Raw genomic sequence first — 19,099 nt, forward strand, 5'->3', positions numbered from 1 at the left:
AGATGGAAAGTGCTTTCTTGAACAATGAATGATGAATATGGTGAATATATTTGCATATTTTGAGTGATCAAATGCTTAAGCTTCAAAAGTTAAAGATTACATAAGTGCTATTTTGGAAAGAATGTATTTAATTCACATTGAGCTGTGAGATGGAGGGAGATACAGAGAGACACAAAGAGAGAGGGTCCTTAATTACTGGCAGTTCTCCAGAATGAGCCCTCTAACCAGCTGGGTTTTAGTCATTTTGATGTGTATTGTCTAAACCTGCTTCTGAGCTGTGTTTTCACTTCCTTTTCCCAAAGAGGTGACACAAATGTATTCCTATTGCACATGGTGCTATTGATTTTTCTTAGGTGGGGGAATTAATCCGCACCGAGCACAAATCATCTTTGAAGCAGGCGTTTATTCCCACTCTCACCTCCAGTGCAACACCCCAGATGTGTTATGCTGCGTGGTAATTTGAGCGGGTGGATGCACTGGCATGCTCTGTCAACTTAAAGCCCTCTTCTTCAGTCCTCGCTCTCTTGAAAAACACACACCAGCCTACATAAACATGCACACAGACACACAAGCACACACAGATTAATGTCAAGGACTTTCCCATTTAGAATTCTAAAACATTATGCAGATTAAAACCACATTTCTCCATCCACCTACTCTGCTGTGGGATATTCTGCGTGCTTGTCCCTTTTATTTCCTCCCCTCTTCAAAGTGGCACCAAATGTAATCCTCCTTAATGGATGTGTAATATTTACACTTATACCATAATCGCTTAAACATTCATTTACGGGGCCATATTTGGTTGTTCGTGGCCCTGACAGCCTATTCATCAAAAAGTAAATGTGCAGAACCTCGCGCCCCCTGAAGCAATCAATCAATATGCTCCTCTCCCGGTTACCATCAGTGAAGATACGTCTCAGGCCAAAATTAATCACTGTGAAGTTTGCATAATCCCCCTCTGCTTCCCCCTACCCATTACCCCACGTTTGAGAACCTTTACCTTTGAAGACCATTTTGATGACTGAAGGGATTAATCAGATTCTTCTATTCTCAAGGATGACATTGTAAGAGTTTATGCAGCAGTAATATTATATATATGTTTGGGTTCTCTGGCTTGACTGAATGTCTGTTTTTTTGATTGTCTGCTTTTGGGAAACTGCACATGGCTCCATATCATAAATATCTGAGCCGTGCTGCCATGAACAAAGACAGAGTCTCACTAAGCATGCTGGTTGTGAATTTATCCTCTTCTGATCATTGTTATCTGTTCAAGCTCAAAAGGGCCTGAGTAATGAAATAAAATATTAACATGGAAAAATGGGCAGTTACTTATATTCAAGTTTATCATGTTTTTTAGGCTTTGTTTACAGCATTACTAGCAGTATTAATGGGAGTATGAAGGCAGAAATTCTGCTTGCACATTATTTGACAATACTTAGAGTCATGCCAGCAGTGCTTTTTACTAAATGGTAATGTCAGCATGCTAACATGCTCAAAATGACAGCAGTGACGCTAAGCAGGTTTAGCATGTTAGCATGCAAACATTTGCTTACTGACACTAAAAACAAAGTATACAGCAGAGGCTAATGGGAATGTCATTAGTTTTACAGGTATTTTGTTATAAACCAAAGAATTAAACATATAAAAAATGTGACCTGATGATAGAGCTACATGAAAAGTCTGGGTAGTTGTCAGGGTATCACCAAAGTTATTGCAATCACTCCAACTGTTGTTTGGATGTGGCACTGGAGGAAAAGTCGGGGAAATGATCAAAGGACATTAGGAAACATAATGTGGCCACTATCAGTATAAATGTTCATGGTGATCCATCTAATAGTTATCAAGACATTGCATTAAAGGGCAAAAATGCCATCCTCACGAGAAACTGGTGGTAAAGTCAGGATATGACTTAAGTTATATACCACATAGGTCTGTAACAAGATTTCATTGCATTTAAATATTTCACTGGATAAATGACAAGCTTGATCTTTAGATGGCAAAAGATGAAAGGTCAGGGGATCACCAAATTACTAAAATATGATTATTATTATTATTATTATTATTATTATTATTATTATTATTATTATTATTATTATTATTAATAATAATAATAATAATAATAATAATAATAATAATAATAATAATAATCATTAAAGCTGCAAACAGCGATGAATAACGCCATTACAAGTAATCAGATTACTTTTGGGAAAGTAATCAGGATCGGACATGATTGCAAGTTTTGGTGAGTTTGGGGCACATTTAGGCTGTCAAAAAGGCGTTTGTTTTATAAGAACTATAATAATAATCAGGACAGATACAATAGGGCCTCGCACTGGTCAGTGCTCGGGCCCTAATAATGATAATAGCAAAACCACACAATAATAGACACTCCAGTAATCACTGATATTTACTTCAGACCTTTGACACAAGAATATAACATAAAATGACATTCTTCAAACAAACAAACAGTTACTTGCCCTTTTTATTTGTTCCCATCAGGTTGTGCTTGTTCTGCAAATTGCCTGGATTTTTAGGATTAGAGTTTGGAGCTGGTGGTTTCTCAAGCAAAAAAACTCATAACATAACATAAAAATGGTCTGTGACAGTAGGTGAGCTTGAATGAGAGATCTTTTATACATTTTACATCATGAATAAAATATACACTTGGAGATGGCAGCTTGAGATGGGCACTGTTTTATAAAGTAATTTGTCCAAAAAGTGCCCGTTAAAAAGTACTGCATCAGAAAAAACAGTTATCGTCAGATATACCAGCAGAGATAAAGAGATTAAGACAGATGTGAAGTGTGGCCTCCAGAGGGAGAAATGTCACTGATGTTGCAAGTCATTAGAGCTGCAAAGTGGTCGTCTTCATATGCAGTGCTGAAAAAAGGTTTAAATGGGATGGAATGTGAACCTGTCCATAAATCAGGAGGTGTTAGTGTTGAACTGAAGTGAAAACCGGTTGTTGTTTCCCCTTTTAAATTACTACATTAAAAATCCTTTTGTCTCCAGACAGTCAAAGAACATTAGGAATGTAAGCACCAATGCATGCTTTTCCAGAAATTTCTTTTTACCGATGCTTGGAAGCGCAAAGTCATATCAATCTAAAATCAGTCAGGCACATCTGCCTAAGCTAGCACCAAAGGAGCAATTTATGATCGTGGTTGTTTTCACATGTCCTAAGTGGCCAATTCTACATCCCAGAGCTCCATAATGTCGATATTACATTTGGAAGTGAAAGAATGGTTCTGGGAAAAGGTCAAAACAAAACCAGACATCAAGCATTGGATGACAAGGTTTGACTGTCTGATAATGGACATGAGAGCAGAAAGGCATCCTTATTTGTACATCATGAAAAGCATAATGTTCATATTATTAGGTACATACTAGAGGCTCCATAGAAGAATAATTACAATCAAAGTGCCATAATTATACTACTTGCTATTAAGAATCAGCAGGACAGTCCTGTCGAGTTGAGCAAAAATCCATTATATGCTGTGTTTGTTTTATTTTTTAGTATGCTGTAAACATGTTCTAATAAATGACTGCAGAGTCAGATTGTTGTAAATGTAAATTGAGGATGATAAAATAATTCAGTGAACTGGGAGTTTATCTCCTGCCACATGCAAATTATCACCTTTGGGTATTGGAATATGGATGCTGTAAAATCCACCTTTTTCAGTGGTACATTAAGTGCACACATTATATGACTTTGCTGAAGAAGGAAGGAATGAAGGAGGCTGCTCTCCTCCCTATTTTGTTTAGGTCTCTTCTTTGTGTTGTAAATTTGTCATTTCTGACAATTGCCCCTGATCTGAGGACAAATTTCATAAATCAGACAGCCCTTGACAGTTTCATATTTCTACACATATATGCTATCAAAATTATTTGTGAATGATATACTGATGTTGTCCTGGCAACAGCTGCTCCATCTTTGCTTCCCTACTCCCCCGCATCTGATTAAACTGAATGATTTTGCTGTTTACTAACATTTGCTGCTGTTTCAGACCTGCTGTTCCACACCTGCCCGCCAGGTGTCCCCAGTGCATTCCTGCCTCAGTCTTTAACCTGCCACATCAACCTGCCTGCACACCTGCTTCTCATTGCCCATTAGCACAGCTGCCATGTTCGCTTATAAAGTGACTTTTAGCTAGTTTTTCTGTAAAGCCAAGTTGTCAAATATTGCTGCTTGTCGTCAGAACCATGCAAATACCAGCTGACTTTAAAATCCTTAGCTGAGAAGGTTCGATTCTGACCCTGACCCTTTGCTGCATGTCTATATCCCATCCTTCTTGTCTCTCTCCACAATACCTATCTAATAAAGGAAAAATTGCCAAAATCTGAGGGCACAAATGAGATCCATGTGCACGGATGTAGGGATTAGTGTGATGGCTACTTTTCTTTTGTCTATTGGTGGGAGCATTGTGACTCATCCCCAGGTAAAGAAAATAACCCTTGCCATTTTTATATGAGTTTTATATGAGTTATTAAACCAATGAGAGAGATATCAGTGATATGTATATTTAAAAACTATTGCTCTGTATCTGAAAGACAATATCCAGCTCGGTGATGCTGGATTTGGATTTCCCATCAAAGTTTTGGCATCACAAAAACATGTGATGTTTGATGTGCACTCTTTTTCATTCATTATTGAATTTTTAGATACAAGGGTAGCCACCACACTTGTCACAGCTCTTCCTCTCTCTCTCCCTTCCTCTTCCATCTTCTCTAAAACATTTGCTTTACCACAGCCTTTGGATGGACTTCCTCAATTGTTTATCCCCACGGTGAATGTAGCCAGGGGGTTGTAGAATCAGCCAAAAGTCCTGTTTTCCTGTTCCTGTTTTTGTGCATATAAATATTTTGATTTAACTCTGGTATGCATGCCTCTAATTCACTGTAGTATTAAACAGTATTAGAGGAACACATAGTTAAGTTTTTTGCTGTACCTTACATCACATTAGCTTTTATTTAAAGCTGTCAAAGAAAACATACATTACATATCAAAACAAATGCATCTTTCAAATACTCCTGGGTTCAACAGTCAGTGTTGAAAACAGAAGCTATGCTTCTCTAAGATCAACTACTTTTGAACTTATTCTTTTACCAAACGTATTACCAAACTGAGTGACAATTTATGCCAAGAGGTGTAAAGGGCAGTATATAAATAAGGTGAGAAGACTAGAGGGTAAGAATACATATTACATTTTTATTATTATTCAATTATTACTGATGTGTCCATCTCCAAGTGTAACATCTTACTTTCTTACAAAAACAATTGCAGGTCACACTGATAATACATAGTGTGGAATTTTAGACTCAGCACTTACAAATTAGCTACTTAAATTAGCACTCACAATTCCAATGACTAAGTGGGTGAAGTACAGGGGGGGGGGGGATACAACAAAGAGTGAGAGAAGGAAAATAGATTAAAAGACTGGATTTGACCTCAAGTGGGGGATGATTCAAAGGTAATGTGCAGATTCTGTAAGTGTGAAATACGTGCACATCATGCAGATCTTGTTCAACATGCCAGCACTGATAAACATAAAAGAAACGCTTCACCATTCTCGTCAATGAGGCTTACGGACTGGTTTCGTGGTCTCAAAGCACAGGCATTTTTTTTCTTTTTTTGGAGAACCATTAGTTCTTACTCCTTACCAGATGTGAATGCTGTACATTTTTGCCGCTCTTTCCAGAGTAGCAAACATTTGAAAGAAACCATGGGATTTTGAGAAACCGGGCAATCTCAAATTTTTCTATGTCAAGGAACTCCAAAATAGATGCACAATAGACCACAGACCCATGTTTGGGAGGACTTAATTTTTTTACATCCCACTAGACTATATTTAACCATTCTTCAAAAAAAAACTTGACAACCACATTACAGAGTGGATAAAATTAGGCATAATGCAAGAATCAATACATAGATCCAACTAATACATCACTACCAAATCAACAACTTCATAAAGAAAATGAAAGTAATACCAGCATTTTTAGTTATCAGTAATATCAATGCCTCACTCTATATCTCAGTGTTATTATTCTAATACAGCCAGAGTGTGTTTGTTTAAATTTACACATATATTTACACAATTAAACAGACTTAATATTGGTACCTGTAAGTTTAAATTTGACAAAGTAAAGCCTGTTTTCACCCTACCAGTCCTTTCTACTGAGTGCACTTGTGGGTCCAAGCCCTGTCTTTGATTGTTACAGAGGCAGAGGTGTGGCCTACTGTATTTGTAACAAATTTGTATCAGACCTTCTTCACAGAGGTAATTTTTCCAAATTCACGACCCTTGTATAGTGTATGATTGTTCACCTGTACAGCTTCCTCGGATAAGTGAATGTAACTGAGCCATTATCAATGTTATTTATTGCATCTGTGCTTTTCCTGCTATGAAAAATCCAAACGTCTGCTGTGAAAAAAGTCATATTCCAGCAAGATGTTTGTTGCAGTGCAATACTGTACAAATGAAGTTGCTGGTAATGGCTCTGCTGTTTTCAGAACAGTGCAGCTTTCAATGGTGACAACATACTAACATGGCATTTAACTTTACTTTTTAATCAAGGCTGAATGAACAAAACATTACACATGCATTCTCGTTAAAAAGTATAATATTAATAATTTGTTAAGTATCGTAACTGTTCACTTACAACTCAGATTTGGGCCTGCGATGACTGTTACAGACTTGAATAATTTATAGTGTAATTCCAGGAAAGAATTAACCAGACACTCTGTTGCCTTGTATAAAGCAGACTGAGGGAGGGATGGAAGTCGAGAAAATGCGAGGAAAAAATGTCCAACAGACAAAAAAAAAGCAACGTGAGTGACATGTTGAGATACTGATACTGCAGGCACTATAATTAAATATGGTTTCATCCTCAGCGAACATTTATCTTTGTCATCATAACACTTTAAATGCTACAGCGACCTACGAATAAAGATCACTGATATTCTGTCCTTTTGTCACCTTCTTAATTGCCTCTTACAAACTGTTCTCAGACACTGCAAAGATAACGCTGCAGAGTGATTACATTTACAGACCTGCTTAAAATAAGGAAGAAATGTGGTTCTATTCTGACATAAATCAATTGAGGATGATAGTGTGTGTGTTATTAAATGGGTGATCAAGTGTTGCAGGAAAAAGGATACCCAATTCTTACTACCTGTACAAATTAAAGGCTATTATAAGTCAAACTAACTTTGTTTATTGTTATATGTATGTACGCATTCTTAACTTCTTAAGGTCTTGCAAGGACAGTGTAATGCTCACTACTGTACATTACAGTAAACAGAATTGGGGGCTTTCGGTAAGATTGCTAGTCTTAGTGTCAGATTTGATTATAGTTTGCTCTTAACATTGGAAAACAGTACTTTGCCAAAAAATTAAGGATTAAACAAAACTGTAAATATAAAGTTGTGAAGTTTGCCCTGAGGGTGGCAGCAGAGGAGAGGTCTTGTCAGAAGGGTTTATTCTTCATAAGGGTGGTCATTTTGGGACATCTCAAAGTCAGGTGATCAGGCTTTAGTCTTCTCTATAAGTACCCTTTAAGATTTCAAAAAGTGTTACAGGTCCTGCTTGTTGTTTGTTTGTTTGTTTGTTTGCTTGTTTGTTTGTTTTTATGCCTCCATTCTGGTGACAACTGTGACATTATGTTTTCGAGTTGTCGATCTGTTAGTATGTCCATCCCATTCTCTCATGGATGCAATATCTCAGGAACTCCTTAAGGGAAATTCTTCAAATTTGACACAAACATTGGACTCGATGATGAACTAATTCGATTTTGGTGGTCAAAGATCAACGTCACTGTGACCTTATATCCGTCCCATTCTAGTGAGCGTGATATCTCAGGAATGCCTGGAGGGAGTTTCATTACATAAACGTGCATTTGGACTCATGGATTAATTAAATTTGGTGGTCAAAGGTCAAACGTAATACTTCCTCTTAAATTCCTTCAATATCTTCACTACAAATACTCTTCGTCTTGAAAGACATGGCTGTAAACTGCAACTTGGCTGGTTGGTGGAGGCATACAACCGCAAGACGGTATTTCCAGTGTCATAATAATATGCAATGTGTCACATACACTTATGTTGCTGGTTATATCCACTCTATTGAATTCATTATTTTGTATTAGACTTACGTATATAGCTCCTGATATGTTGTATTCCACCTATGCTATAACTATTTGCAGCAATGCCTTTATCACAGGACATAATGAAGGGCAGGCTATGTAATGTTTTTTTATTTTATTTTATTTTATTTGAGAGAGAGATTTTCTGCCATGGCCACTGGCTAACCATCAGAGAGCAAATATTAACTTACAAAGTCTGTGTAGTGCAAATGGTTTTTTTTCCAAATGCATGTTTGGAGCCATCTGGTGATTTCAAGTATTGAAGTTGAAGGATTTAAATCAAATTCCAGGAGCCTGATGTACTGTATGGGATGGAACAGCTGCCCTTAAATTACTTGAATTCATTGGTGGTATAATGAACACATCTCAAAACACTCTAAGTTTGCAAAACATACTTAATTAGGGAGACCCCAAGGCCCTATAATATTATGGATAATTATGACAGTGCACTGTACTGGGCTCTGTTACATAATACATTGTTTTTGTAAGCTGCTCCTACATGGAAGAGGGGAGTGTCTCCTTTTCCATTTTACACTCCAGTGGGAGCAGTTCAGCAGCAAAAGAATTAGTAATATAAGAATAAGACAGTGTGTTGAGATTTGTGACTGATGGGGGGAGGTTCCCAAAGGAATCTGTCGCTAGCCATCACCTGCAGAAACAACAATAGGCAATCAGTTGTGCAATGCCTGTGAGATTATAGTTTCAAGCAAGACAGAACATGAAATGTTCCATAAGGGTCTTTATGAAATATATGTGCTGAGCCGAAATGGGTCCCTTAAGAGCAATGACATGACTTCGTTGAAAAACGGTGAAATTAAATCAATTACATTTAATCTAATTAAAATCTGCATAAAGTTTAGTGAGGTAGAATAATTTTCTTGAAGTCACCATAACTGACACCAAGGTAATATCAGTAATACCCAGAGATTTGAGGGGGAAATATGCAACAGGCTGAAATATGATGACGGTGTTGAGAGATGTTGTGTCATTATTATTTTCTATTATTTGTACAATATATTTATGAACCTAATGAATTACCTTATTTTTTCTGTATATTGTGATAATGGAATGTTACTGTAGGTGGCTCAAGTGCTTCTTTTTGAGATAGGATTTTCCACTCAGAATGGTGCGTGTTCATTTCATGGTGGACACGCCTGTGCTTGTGTTGGAACAAGCCTTGTTGAGGTGAGAGTCACCACCTCTCTGCAGGATCTGAGAAATAAGAACTTGACGCTGCTGACCAGCACAGCTCGAACAATTAACTCCAAAAGGTGAATGTAATTTCTCTTTCTATTAGAAAGATAACTTAACTTTGATATGTATCTTGATATACTGTTTTTAAACTTTCAAACCTTTTCCTCTTCCAGGCAAGATGCCAGAAACAGCAGAGGCTGTGTCAGCCATTCTCACCACCAACAGAAACTGCACCATAGAAATAACCAATGTCAGCGGCAGCTACTGCCTCATCAACCCCAAGTAAGTCTGTCAATGTATTTACCAATTTAATACTTTTTTTTAAAACATAATATTCAAAATCATTCCTGACTGATGCAAGAATGTATACTGTATAAAAATACAGTTTGATGAATGATCGCATACAGTATTTGCAGAGATAATGTGTATCAACAAGATTTTTTTTTTTTCTCTATCGGGTAAAATACATCTCTAAATTAGAGGTCAGTTCTTATACCATCTATTATACTTGCATCAGCAGCTGTTTTCTGCACTTAGAGATAAGTTGCTGCTAAGTGTCGTGACCTGAGTGTATACTCAACTTCGATTGGTTCCAGGGACAGGTATTCATTTTCAAAAGGCTTAACACATTGCTTTGAAGTGCTTTGAGATTCCAATGACTGATTACAGCTCCAAATAAACATCTTGATACTATTAGCATGGAATCCCTTCAGAAAAATTAAGTATCTGCTCTTTTGTCTCTCTGGTAGAAAGGCACAGATTTCCAGCATAAAATGCCTTTGTTAATTCAATGTGGTTAAGATGTACTTGTAATTAGAAGTATAGCTCAATAATATTGCAAGTGAAATGTTAGTATAGTATATCCTCTATTTAACATACATAAACGATTTTCCTTATTACCTCTCAATTTCACTTCTGACAAAGAGAGAAGATGAATTAAAATGAAACAATAAAATGAATAAAAACGACATGTCTATTGGCATTTGTGCCATGTTTCTACATTTATCTAGCTGTGGCAGGACAGACCATATCTTGGATGGGTGGTTTTCATGTGTGACATCACTTTGCTGAGAACATCCACCTATCCATCATGTAGTGACACACACCGCCTCATTGCACATCTCAAGCAGGTACACTCACTGTTGCTTAGAAGTCCACAGCAGTGCTTGCACAGTCACATTCCATCCATCAGCATAAGGTGGTTCACCCTGGAAAGCCCAACACTCTAAAAGTACATTGACAGTCTCCACAAAACTTACAAAACTGTCTTTTTTTCAACAAAACACTGGTTTCTGAAGGAAACCAGACTGAAAGTTATCAATGATAGTAAGGAGTTGTCTCTTGCTCTTTTCTATAGGGTATTCATGGCAAGTGGCTTCTCTCAGCACCCGCCCCAGCCGACAATTCGTCCTGCCATGACTGAAGTGTGCTCCTTCACCAAAGATGACAACACTGCCACGGGCGCTGTCGGCTTACTGACCTATGACCTGTTTCATATGCAGAGCCGGGTTTGCTCTGAGCGCATGGCCATCATGTTCTCTGTGCCCTTTGACCATAACCTGTACAAGAACCGACTGGCCGTGGGCATGGTTGAACAGTCCCGTGCCTGCGACGAAAAGCTGTACGACCAAATGTATGATGGGAAAGACCTCAGTAGCTTTACCCGTTCTGACGCAAACGGCAGTGGGCTGGAATACAGAGCCAAATATGTTGATTTGAGGGCCACAATGTCTTCTATCGGCAAAGCCATTGTTAAAGTGGAGCTCTACGATAAAATAGGCCATTAGTGTAAAAAAGTCAACTGGTATTCTTCTTTTATGTTGCTTTTGTGCTCCACAGAATAAATAAACTTCATTTAATCTGACTACTGTTGCATGTTGTCATTTAGAAAAACATCCACAAGAGAGGAAGACTGATTTTGCTGTCATCTGTATTTTGCGTCTGCTGAAAGATATCAATATCTGACAGCCAGCTCATTGATTCTCCATTAGCTTATTTCTTGGGCTTATGTATATTGTATACTCTTTCTTTGATTATGGTAATAAAACATTCAGACCCAATGCTTGTGTTACTTTGTGTGGGATATTTTTTCATTCAGCATGCTTTCATTATTACTGATAAACAGTGATCATTTTTTAATCTTTTAGCTAGATCCATCCAATTCTAATGAGTAGCAACAGATGGAATATCTGCATAGATGTTTTTTTAATAGGCATGGTAACAATATTGTTCTTCGCTGGCTGCGAGACTCTCCATCTTGCACTGAGTGTGTGATTTTTGTGTGGTATTTGGAATGCAGGAGGCTCAACAAAAGAAAGAATATGAGTAAAGTAGCTCCAAAGATGTCTGTCTAAACTCGTTCAGTTGCACAATTCCATGGGAATGCCAGCCACTTCAGTTACTCAGACATCCATGTACCTAAAGACCTGTAGGAAAATGTGTGTGCTGAGTGAATGATCTCAGTTTACCTGTTCAGGTCTGTTAGACAAGGGTGTGGCTGTTCTTTCCCAGAAGAGAGAAAAGAGGAATATTTGCTTTTATAGTGTTTTTGTATGGGTGATGACTATGTGATAAATATGTCTTAAGAGGGTGTATAATGCCAAACTGTGTGTTTAAAGTGGGAGGGTTTCCATGGTGCTGATACATATCCTTGTTTAAAAAACACTACCGGCACCACCCTTTTAGGGACTTTTTCCAACTTTTGGACTCGGAGCACCAACAAAGGTTCTCAGCAGGTAAGTCAATCAGGATTTATAGAGAAAAAGCTTTTGAGAGAAAGAAAGAAGAGACAGTACATAATATGGATCCTTAGCAATAGGCTCAGGACTCTTAAGAAACGATTTAAAGATGCATATAGAAGCCTTATGGGGCATTTGTTTGATTTGTATCTCATATCAGTTGATAAAAAGGGTGATCATATTTTCTAGTGTTTTCACTCTAACGTTATTATTGCATGGTACTTAGTGCTGTAATTGAAAAGGTACATTCTCTAATGAGGCAAAGAGAGTCTGCAGTCATTCTGTGGTTGTTAACTGTTTCAAAATCTCATTAGCCTCTGAAATGCATCTTTCATATACTCAGAGCGTGTGTGCGTTTTTGAAGGTCGATGTAATGCCAATAGAGCATGTCAGCAGAGCAGAGTTCAGGAGGATATTTTATACTGTAATAAGTGTGACTGTTATAATTCCCAGTGTGTTGTTCACAGCTGGGAAGCTAACTGACTCAGCTGGTTAACACTTGAATTACCTTTGTTTTAAGTGGATCTCACAGCCTTATCAACATGACGGAGTCAGCTGAAGCTGTAGCAGCCGATGTGACCAGCAGGAGAAGTGTCACCCTTGAAATCACAAATGTCACTAAAAACTATTGCCTCATCAACCCCAGGTAAGCCCTGACTCTTTTAAAAACATGCATTTTAAGGCTTGGATTAATATTAAATAATTAATATGTTTAATGTATGTTTCTTTTTGTGTACTCGTCAGGGTGTACCTGGACAATGGAGAGACATACAACCCACCTCAACCCACAGTGCGTCCTCTAAAGACGGAGGTTTGCACTTTCACCAAGTCCGGCGGTAAAGCAACAGGCACTGTTGGTGTAGTGACCTACGACCTTTTCGAGAGGTCTCAGAACGACTACATTGAGACTCTGGCCATCATGTTCTCAGTTCCCTGGGACTACCACCTGTACAAGAACTGGTTTGCAGTGGGAATCTACAAAAAGGGCCGTAACTGTGATAAGGATTTGTATAAAGAAATGTACTATGAGAAGAAACAGCATGAGCATGGGTTTACCAGGGAGGAAGCCATTGGGTCAGGAATCAATTATGTGGGCAACTACCTAGATATCAAAGCCACCATGTGTCCCATGGGCAAAGCCATCATGAAGGTGGAGGTATGGGATAAGCTTTTCACACCCATGAGCCAGCAGGCATACTAGAGACCCCTCCTGACAGTATTTCTGTCATGTGTCTGGAGAGCAAATTCATCCCTCCACTTCAAGCTTTTACCTGGCAGACTGTTTCCAATACAGTTAACGCGCATGATTTAACAGATGTATTGTGGCTGACATGTGTCTGTATGGTTGGATATTACCCTTCAGTAAATCTGCTTAAGATCAGAGTTTAGCTTGTTTATAAATCCAGGCAGCAATACCCCCCCTTTATAGCCGAAGCCTCTGTCTGTTTCAATAGCATCCGGTAGAATGGCATCTTTAGAAATGGAAATCAAAGGATGACTCACCGGAGAACGAGGGCACATAGCTTAATAAAACACACTGAGAGCTTGTCTGTATTTACCTTGATGCTGTAGTCTGAGGAATAAAATAAACTTTTTAAAAAAAAAAGCTATTTCTGTATGAGTGTCTTTTGATTGAGTGCTTTAGAAATTTGATTAAAATGTATGAATACAATGCATAGACTCCACAGAATGCTTTGTTTTTTTGCATGAGACTTTGAAGTGGAACTGAAATATGATCAGAAGTTTTTTTTTCCATAGTTGGTGTAGTAAAGCATCGTAAGGACACACCCTTTCTCATAATGTTCAGCAAAGCTTATATATCATTGCTAACACTGCATTTAAGGTACTGCAAAATATATTTTTTAATTTTAACATTTGAATTATTTTCCTAATATTTCTGTAATGCAGGAAGTTAATAAAATAAGATCATTTTGCTTACAATTAACATTCAGTTGCAGACTCGCTATCTTTTCTATGGTTTGTAGGTGTTGTAAGTGTCCAATTAGAGAACCAATTGTTTTTTTAAATGCAACATGACTGAACAGATCACATCGGTTTTGCAATAAAATAACAAAACAGAACAGTAAAATCTGGTTAAGGACAAACTTGTGTCAACTGGCTGTGTTGCCCCTAAAACGTCCTCAGTTATGTACTAAGATACACTAGCTTTCATTTTTTTCTTGCCGTTATGATTTGGCAGGAACTACAAGTTAGTAATAAATGAGACAGGCATGGATTTAGGTTAAGACCCTATTATTATGACTGCTCAGCAACTCGTTACATCTACTAAAAGCTTTAAGCTTTACTAAAAGCTTTCTTTAATTGGGGAGAAATGACAATCTTAATGTATTATCTTTTCACCAAACTACTTGTTTTGCAGTGATGGTACAGCCAATTTTGTGGCGATGCAATCATTAATCATACTAAAATATAGGGTTCTATAAGAGGAGGCAATATATGAGCGCTGAATTTAAATCACAGGTTCCCCGATTCTATTTACATGTCAGCGCTGCATTTCTGATTCTGTTTTCATGATGCTTTTGCGGCATTAACTGTTCCAGCCACAAAGAAGCCCAGATCAAAGGTTTTTGTTCACTGTCACCGTTGCATTTGCATAAAAGCCATACATAATATAGAGGCATAAACTCGGCCTGTTTAGGCTCAATCCCTGAAGCATTGTCAAGTGGGGAAATGACATGCAGTCCCTATAAACTGGTGGAGACACTAAGCAGAAACTTTTGTTTAAGAGCTTTAAAATGGGGATAAGTTCTTACACATTCCTTTCATAATTTTTCCATTCAATCCCCCCCTCTATGTTTACAATACCTGCACAAGTCCTCTTTCATGTTTGAATTATATTGTTTGTGTGTGTTTGGGAGGGAGTGCTTTTGGGTTTGTGTCTGCACTGTTACATACAGTATTTGTGTGCATGTTTGTGTGAGGATGAGCATCTAAGAGTATACATAAACAGACACCTGGGCTCACAGAGATGTGTATTTCATATCAAATACATTCTTGTGTGCATTATTTGATTTGTATTGAGCGGGCATGAAAAAAATATTTTAAGAACAGTATGGGATTAGACTTCCTAAACATGAAACAAAGATATTTGGAAAAATGTTTCTTCCTATGTAGATAAACGTAAGAAGCTCAGCATTTGTGGATTGAAACTGATGCTTTTTAGCTCTAAACAGGAGTGAATATAGCCGTTTCTCATGGTAAAAGCTGCTGTCAAAATCTGCCTTGGATATTAAGTGGAAAGGGAGTTGGATGAATGCAGGTGCACTATTAAAGTTAACGCATGTTTTTTTATGGGTACAACAATCAGCTGATCAAACCAAACAACAGTGAGGCTCTGCTTAAACCCACTGAAGGAAAATGAGCAGAGATGAATGAGAGAAAAATATTGTTATGTTGTGCACTGCCCTGAAAAGAAGACATCAGAGAAAACATACAATAGTAATGGTTTAAAAGCCAAGAAAGTGACTTTTGCAGTCTATTTCAATTTTGCATGCACTCTCCCTTGGTATTCTCTGTCATTTGAAAACATTAAAAAGGTTTAATTCATTTAATCGTTATAGTTTTTATGCTGTGAATAGAAAAAAGACAAAAAGTTAAGTAAAGACAAGCTTCCAACACCTTCTATCATCTGCATCAAGCTGGGTTGATGAACATAAAAAATGTATCTGCATTAATGGTTCATACTATTCACCTTCATACAAAGCCTACAGTACGTAGGAACTGCATATTATATTGACCCAAACATATTGACTCTAACTGTGAGTGTCCAAACAGAAGCATTTATTGATTGAATAACCATAACATGAAGTTTGCATTTGATCTGAAACCAATTTAATGCACGTGACCAAACGTGCAATCAGAAATATAATACATAGGCTTTTATTCCCTCTCAAAGTGAAACATTTTGGAGTGCCCTCAGCTACTATATGCTCTCAAAGACTGCCATCTAGAGGCCACCCATGTTATCAAATGTACTCACACGATTCACAGCTGTACTGCTCTAAGCACTCTGGGCACACCAGAGATATTTTTTAAAACACAGTTGCAAAATATCATCTAGTCTCTACAATGGCAGTGACAATTACTACAGTAATATGTAATGTACACAGATTGAAATGAAAGTTTTCTTTGTGTCCTCAGAAAGCCTATTATGTGGCTCACCTCTTGCTGTTCCCGGCTCCAAATATGTCTTGACAATCCAGCAGAGCTGGGTACTCTTAGATAGTTCACTCTATGTCTGCCTCAAAGTGTGTTCGACTGGCAAACAACGCCTGTAGTCCAGTTATCAGAGCTCAGTTGCAGGCCTGATTTATGTTCCCCCACAGAGAGTCTATGAGAGTAAAACAATAAAATCAAATATTTTAAGCTGAGTCGAATCATTCTGCAGGTTTGTTTTGTTTTTCGAAATTTCTGTGGGTCATATTCCACAGACTGTTCATAATTCATTCAACTGAAATGTGAAGCTCAATGCTCATGTTATTTCTGGCAGGTTTTGGAAATTCTCTCATCATGTTAGTTTGTTATTTTGGAATTTATCAGCATGCAGAGTGGCACAGATGTGTATCGTGTAACAATACTGATAACTTGAGGGAAGAAAGATGTTTTCTACAGAACAGTATTGCAAGAAACCAAGCTGCCACAATGTCTCTTTTAATGCTTCTATGGCTGCAAAGCTGGTGAATCTTCCAGTAAATATTGTACTTTAAAATGTCAGTTTGTGACATGGCACAATTCAATTCTATCTCTCATTGTATTAAAGCATTAAAAAATGTTGGAATTTAATGTGTAGGCTGGGTAAATACTAAACTAGATTATATTTGAACCACACAAGCAGTCATCATCTGGTATATTTGATGGAAATTCCTTGTTTTTTTAAGTTCATAGCAATAATGCAAACACACATTTTGGAGGAGTAATGCAAGTAATAAAACAAGCAGTACAAAAAATGTCTTCTTTTAAGAAATGAGCCAAGCATTGCTCACCATAATGTCATGTCAAACCCAGCTTCAAGTCCTCAGCGGTGATGTTATGTGAGTCTCCTTGAACTCCCACATGGGGTCTGTACATCCTTTATTTGTTTCCTCATAAAGGACCTTCACAGAGTAGAGCAGACCCCGCTCCTTTTCCATCATCACTGGACTGAAGAATATTTCTGCCTCTTGTCACTGAAATTTCCATCGGGCTGTAGAACACGGCTACTCATGCTTTGTATTTCTTTGAGCTTATTCTGACTGATCAGGCAGCAGTTTTGATGTCAAACCTACTTGAATATAGAGTCATCTGCTGCCAGCTCGGTGTCATCCAGCTGAAGGGTCAACTCTGACATAGCACTGCCAGCTGCCTGGATCTCGCACAACAGAGTAATTACTCATGTCACACTGCATGACTCGCATCAACGGGTGCAATCTTTTAATTTTCATCAAGTCTGGCAAAAGTCCACTGTGCACATGCCCCAATAATGGCTGAGGAAAACCTGTGATGTAAACTGATTTTTATGAAAAAAGACACCTATAAATTGGATGAGTTATCAATAATAATCACAGTAGTGGATCTCTTGGTCAGATTACATTTTGCCTCTTATCTCATTGCCCTGTGGTGAAAAGCACTTGAGTTACTAAAGTTTCTACAGATTTGTTCGTCCAGTTTGAAAAAGACTCACTCCAGGAAACTGACTTTCTCCAGCTGGCTGTTAAGGTTGATTTGCTGTCATGGATGCTGCTGACACTCCTTCATACGAAGCAGTGACACTGACACTATCAGCCACCTCTGCTATTTCCACAGCCACAGATTTTATTATCCGATATTCTTCCAGCTTCCACTCTGCTAGATCTCTGGGACATAACAGTCATCAGCTACCACAGCGAGAAGACCCATAAAACCCCCACAGAGGCTCCAGAGCCAAAACCCACCACCCTGCAACTGGAGACACAGCTGTGGCTCAAGAGTGTGATCACTGTTGCGGGTCTGGTATCTTCAAGTGCTGTGCAAACAAACTGCACTCTTTGTCTCAGTACTCGAAAATATAATCAACAGTATTTCATAGATCCTAGTAAAGAAAACATGTTGTAAAACAGATCTTCTTGAAACCACATACCAATACCAATAAATAATATGCTACCAATGCCGGATGAATCCCCAATATCAGTTGAAAAATGATATTTTTTTAAAGGAGTTTTCAAGAGAATGTATTTACATACATTGGTACTATCCGTGACCTGATACTGTTTATTTATTGAGTTGCACGTGTAATAAACGGGCCAGATGTGTCTGTGGCTTGTACTTAATTCAAGTGTCTGAGTATGCGATTGTTTGACCCTGAGGAATGTGTGTAATGTTAGTTTCTATCATGCAGCCACTAGAAGAATCATTAGTCAAGAGTCATTAGCCATTGTAGTTTTTGTTTTTTGAAACAGTGCACTCTTAAAGTAAAAGTGAAACAATGTTTATCCTCAGTTCCATGTTTTACTTGTATTTTTAGGTGCTATATTAATAGAAATATATAACTGGTGCTTTTGCCAGGTACAGCAAACCTATTGGTATTAATTTCACAAGTATTCCTGACTTCCCATTCCCAGACTATCCTAATTTTACAATCAATTTGGAAAGATTTTACATAACAAAATATGTATCTGAGGACTGCAGACATGCTCCCTAGTCCATTTTGGAGAGCGTTGTCAGCCCTATAGCTTTAAGTCAACCTACTTCAGTGTCAGCACAGATCACTTAAACTGAGGCCCATGGGATTGTGTTCTAGCAGTTGATTTATAAACAGTGCAAGTCTGGGCATTTCAAAATATTATGTTATTGTTTGGTGGCACAGCTGAGGGGCTGAAGAACAACCTATTGGCCTCTTATACTGCTTTGAAGGATTCCTGGTGATAGCACATAGCACAGCACTGTTGCATATTCCAGAGGATAGCCATAACTTTGCAAGCATGCCGAATTTGAATTTTTCAGTAACTTACGTAAACGTAAAGTCCTGGCCTCGTTTATTGATCTGACGC

The 19,099-nt window shown here is 37.9% G+C and overlaps 2 protein-coding genes across 2 annotated transcripts; both read left to right on the top strand.

Moving 5' to 3' along the window:
* Positions 1-9,514: 9,514 nt before the first annotated feature.
* On the top strand, positions 9,515-11,123 carry LOC133999328 (uncharacterized). The gene is made up of 2 exons (XM_062438520.1): positions 9,515-9,618; positions 10,694-11,123. The coding sequence occupies exons 1-2, from the start codon at positions 9,515-9,517 to the stop codon at positions 11,121-11,123; spliced, it is 534 nt and encodes a 177-aa protein (XP_062294504.1).
* A 1,493-nt stretch (positions 11,124-12,616) lies between these two features.
* apnl (actinoporin-like protein) lies at positions 12,617-13,275 on the top strand. The gene is made up of 2 exons (XM_062439569.1): positions 12,617-12,720; positions 12,819-13,275. The coding sequence occupies exons 1-2, from the start codon at positions 12,617-12,619 to the stop codon at positions 13,273-13,275; spliced, it is 561 nt and encodes a 186-aa protein (XP_062295553.1).
* Positions 13,276-19,099: the final 5,824 nt, after the last annotated feature.

This window comes from Scomber scombrus, chromosome 18 (genome assembly GCF_963691925.1).
Source record: "Scomber scombrus chromosome 18, fScoSco1.1, whole genome shotgun sequence".
NCBI lineage: Eukaryota > Metazoa > Chordata > Actinopteri > Scombriformes > Scombridae > Scomber > Scomber scombrus.

Excerpts from the sequence above, each read along its gene's own strand:
- LOC133999328 (XM_062438520.1), top strand. The coding sequence starts at position 9,515 with ATGCCAGAAACAGCAGAGGCTGTGTCAGCCATTCTCACCACCAACAGA. Across the intron at positions 9,619-10,693 it reads TACTGCCTCATCAACCCCAA|GGTATTCATGGCAAGTGGCT; the intron begins GTAAGTCTGTCA and ends TCTTTTCTATAG.
- apnl (XM_062439569.1), top strand. The coding sequence starts at position 12,617 with ATGACGGAGTCAGCTGAAGCTGTAGCAGCCGATGTGACCAGCAGGAGA. Across the intron at positions 12,721-12,818 it reads TATTGCCTCATCAACCCCAG|GGTGTACCTGGACAATGGAG; the intron begins GTAAGCCCTGAC and ends TGTACTCGTCAG.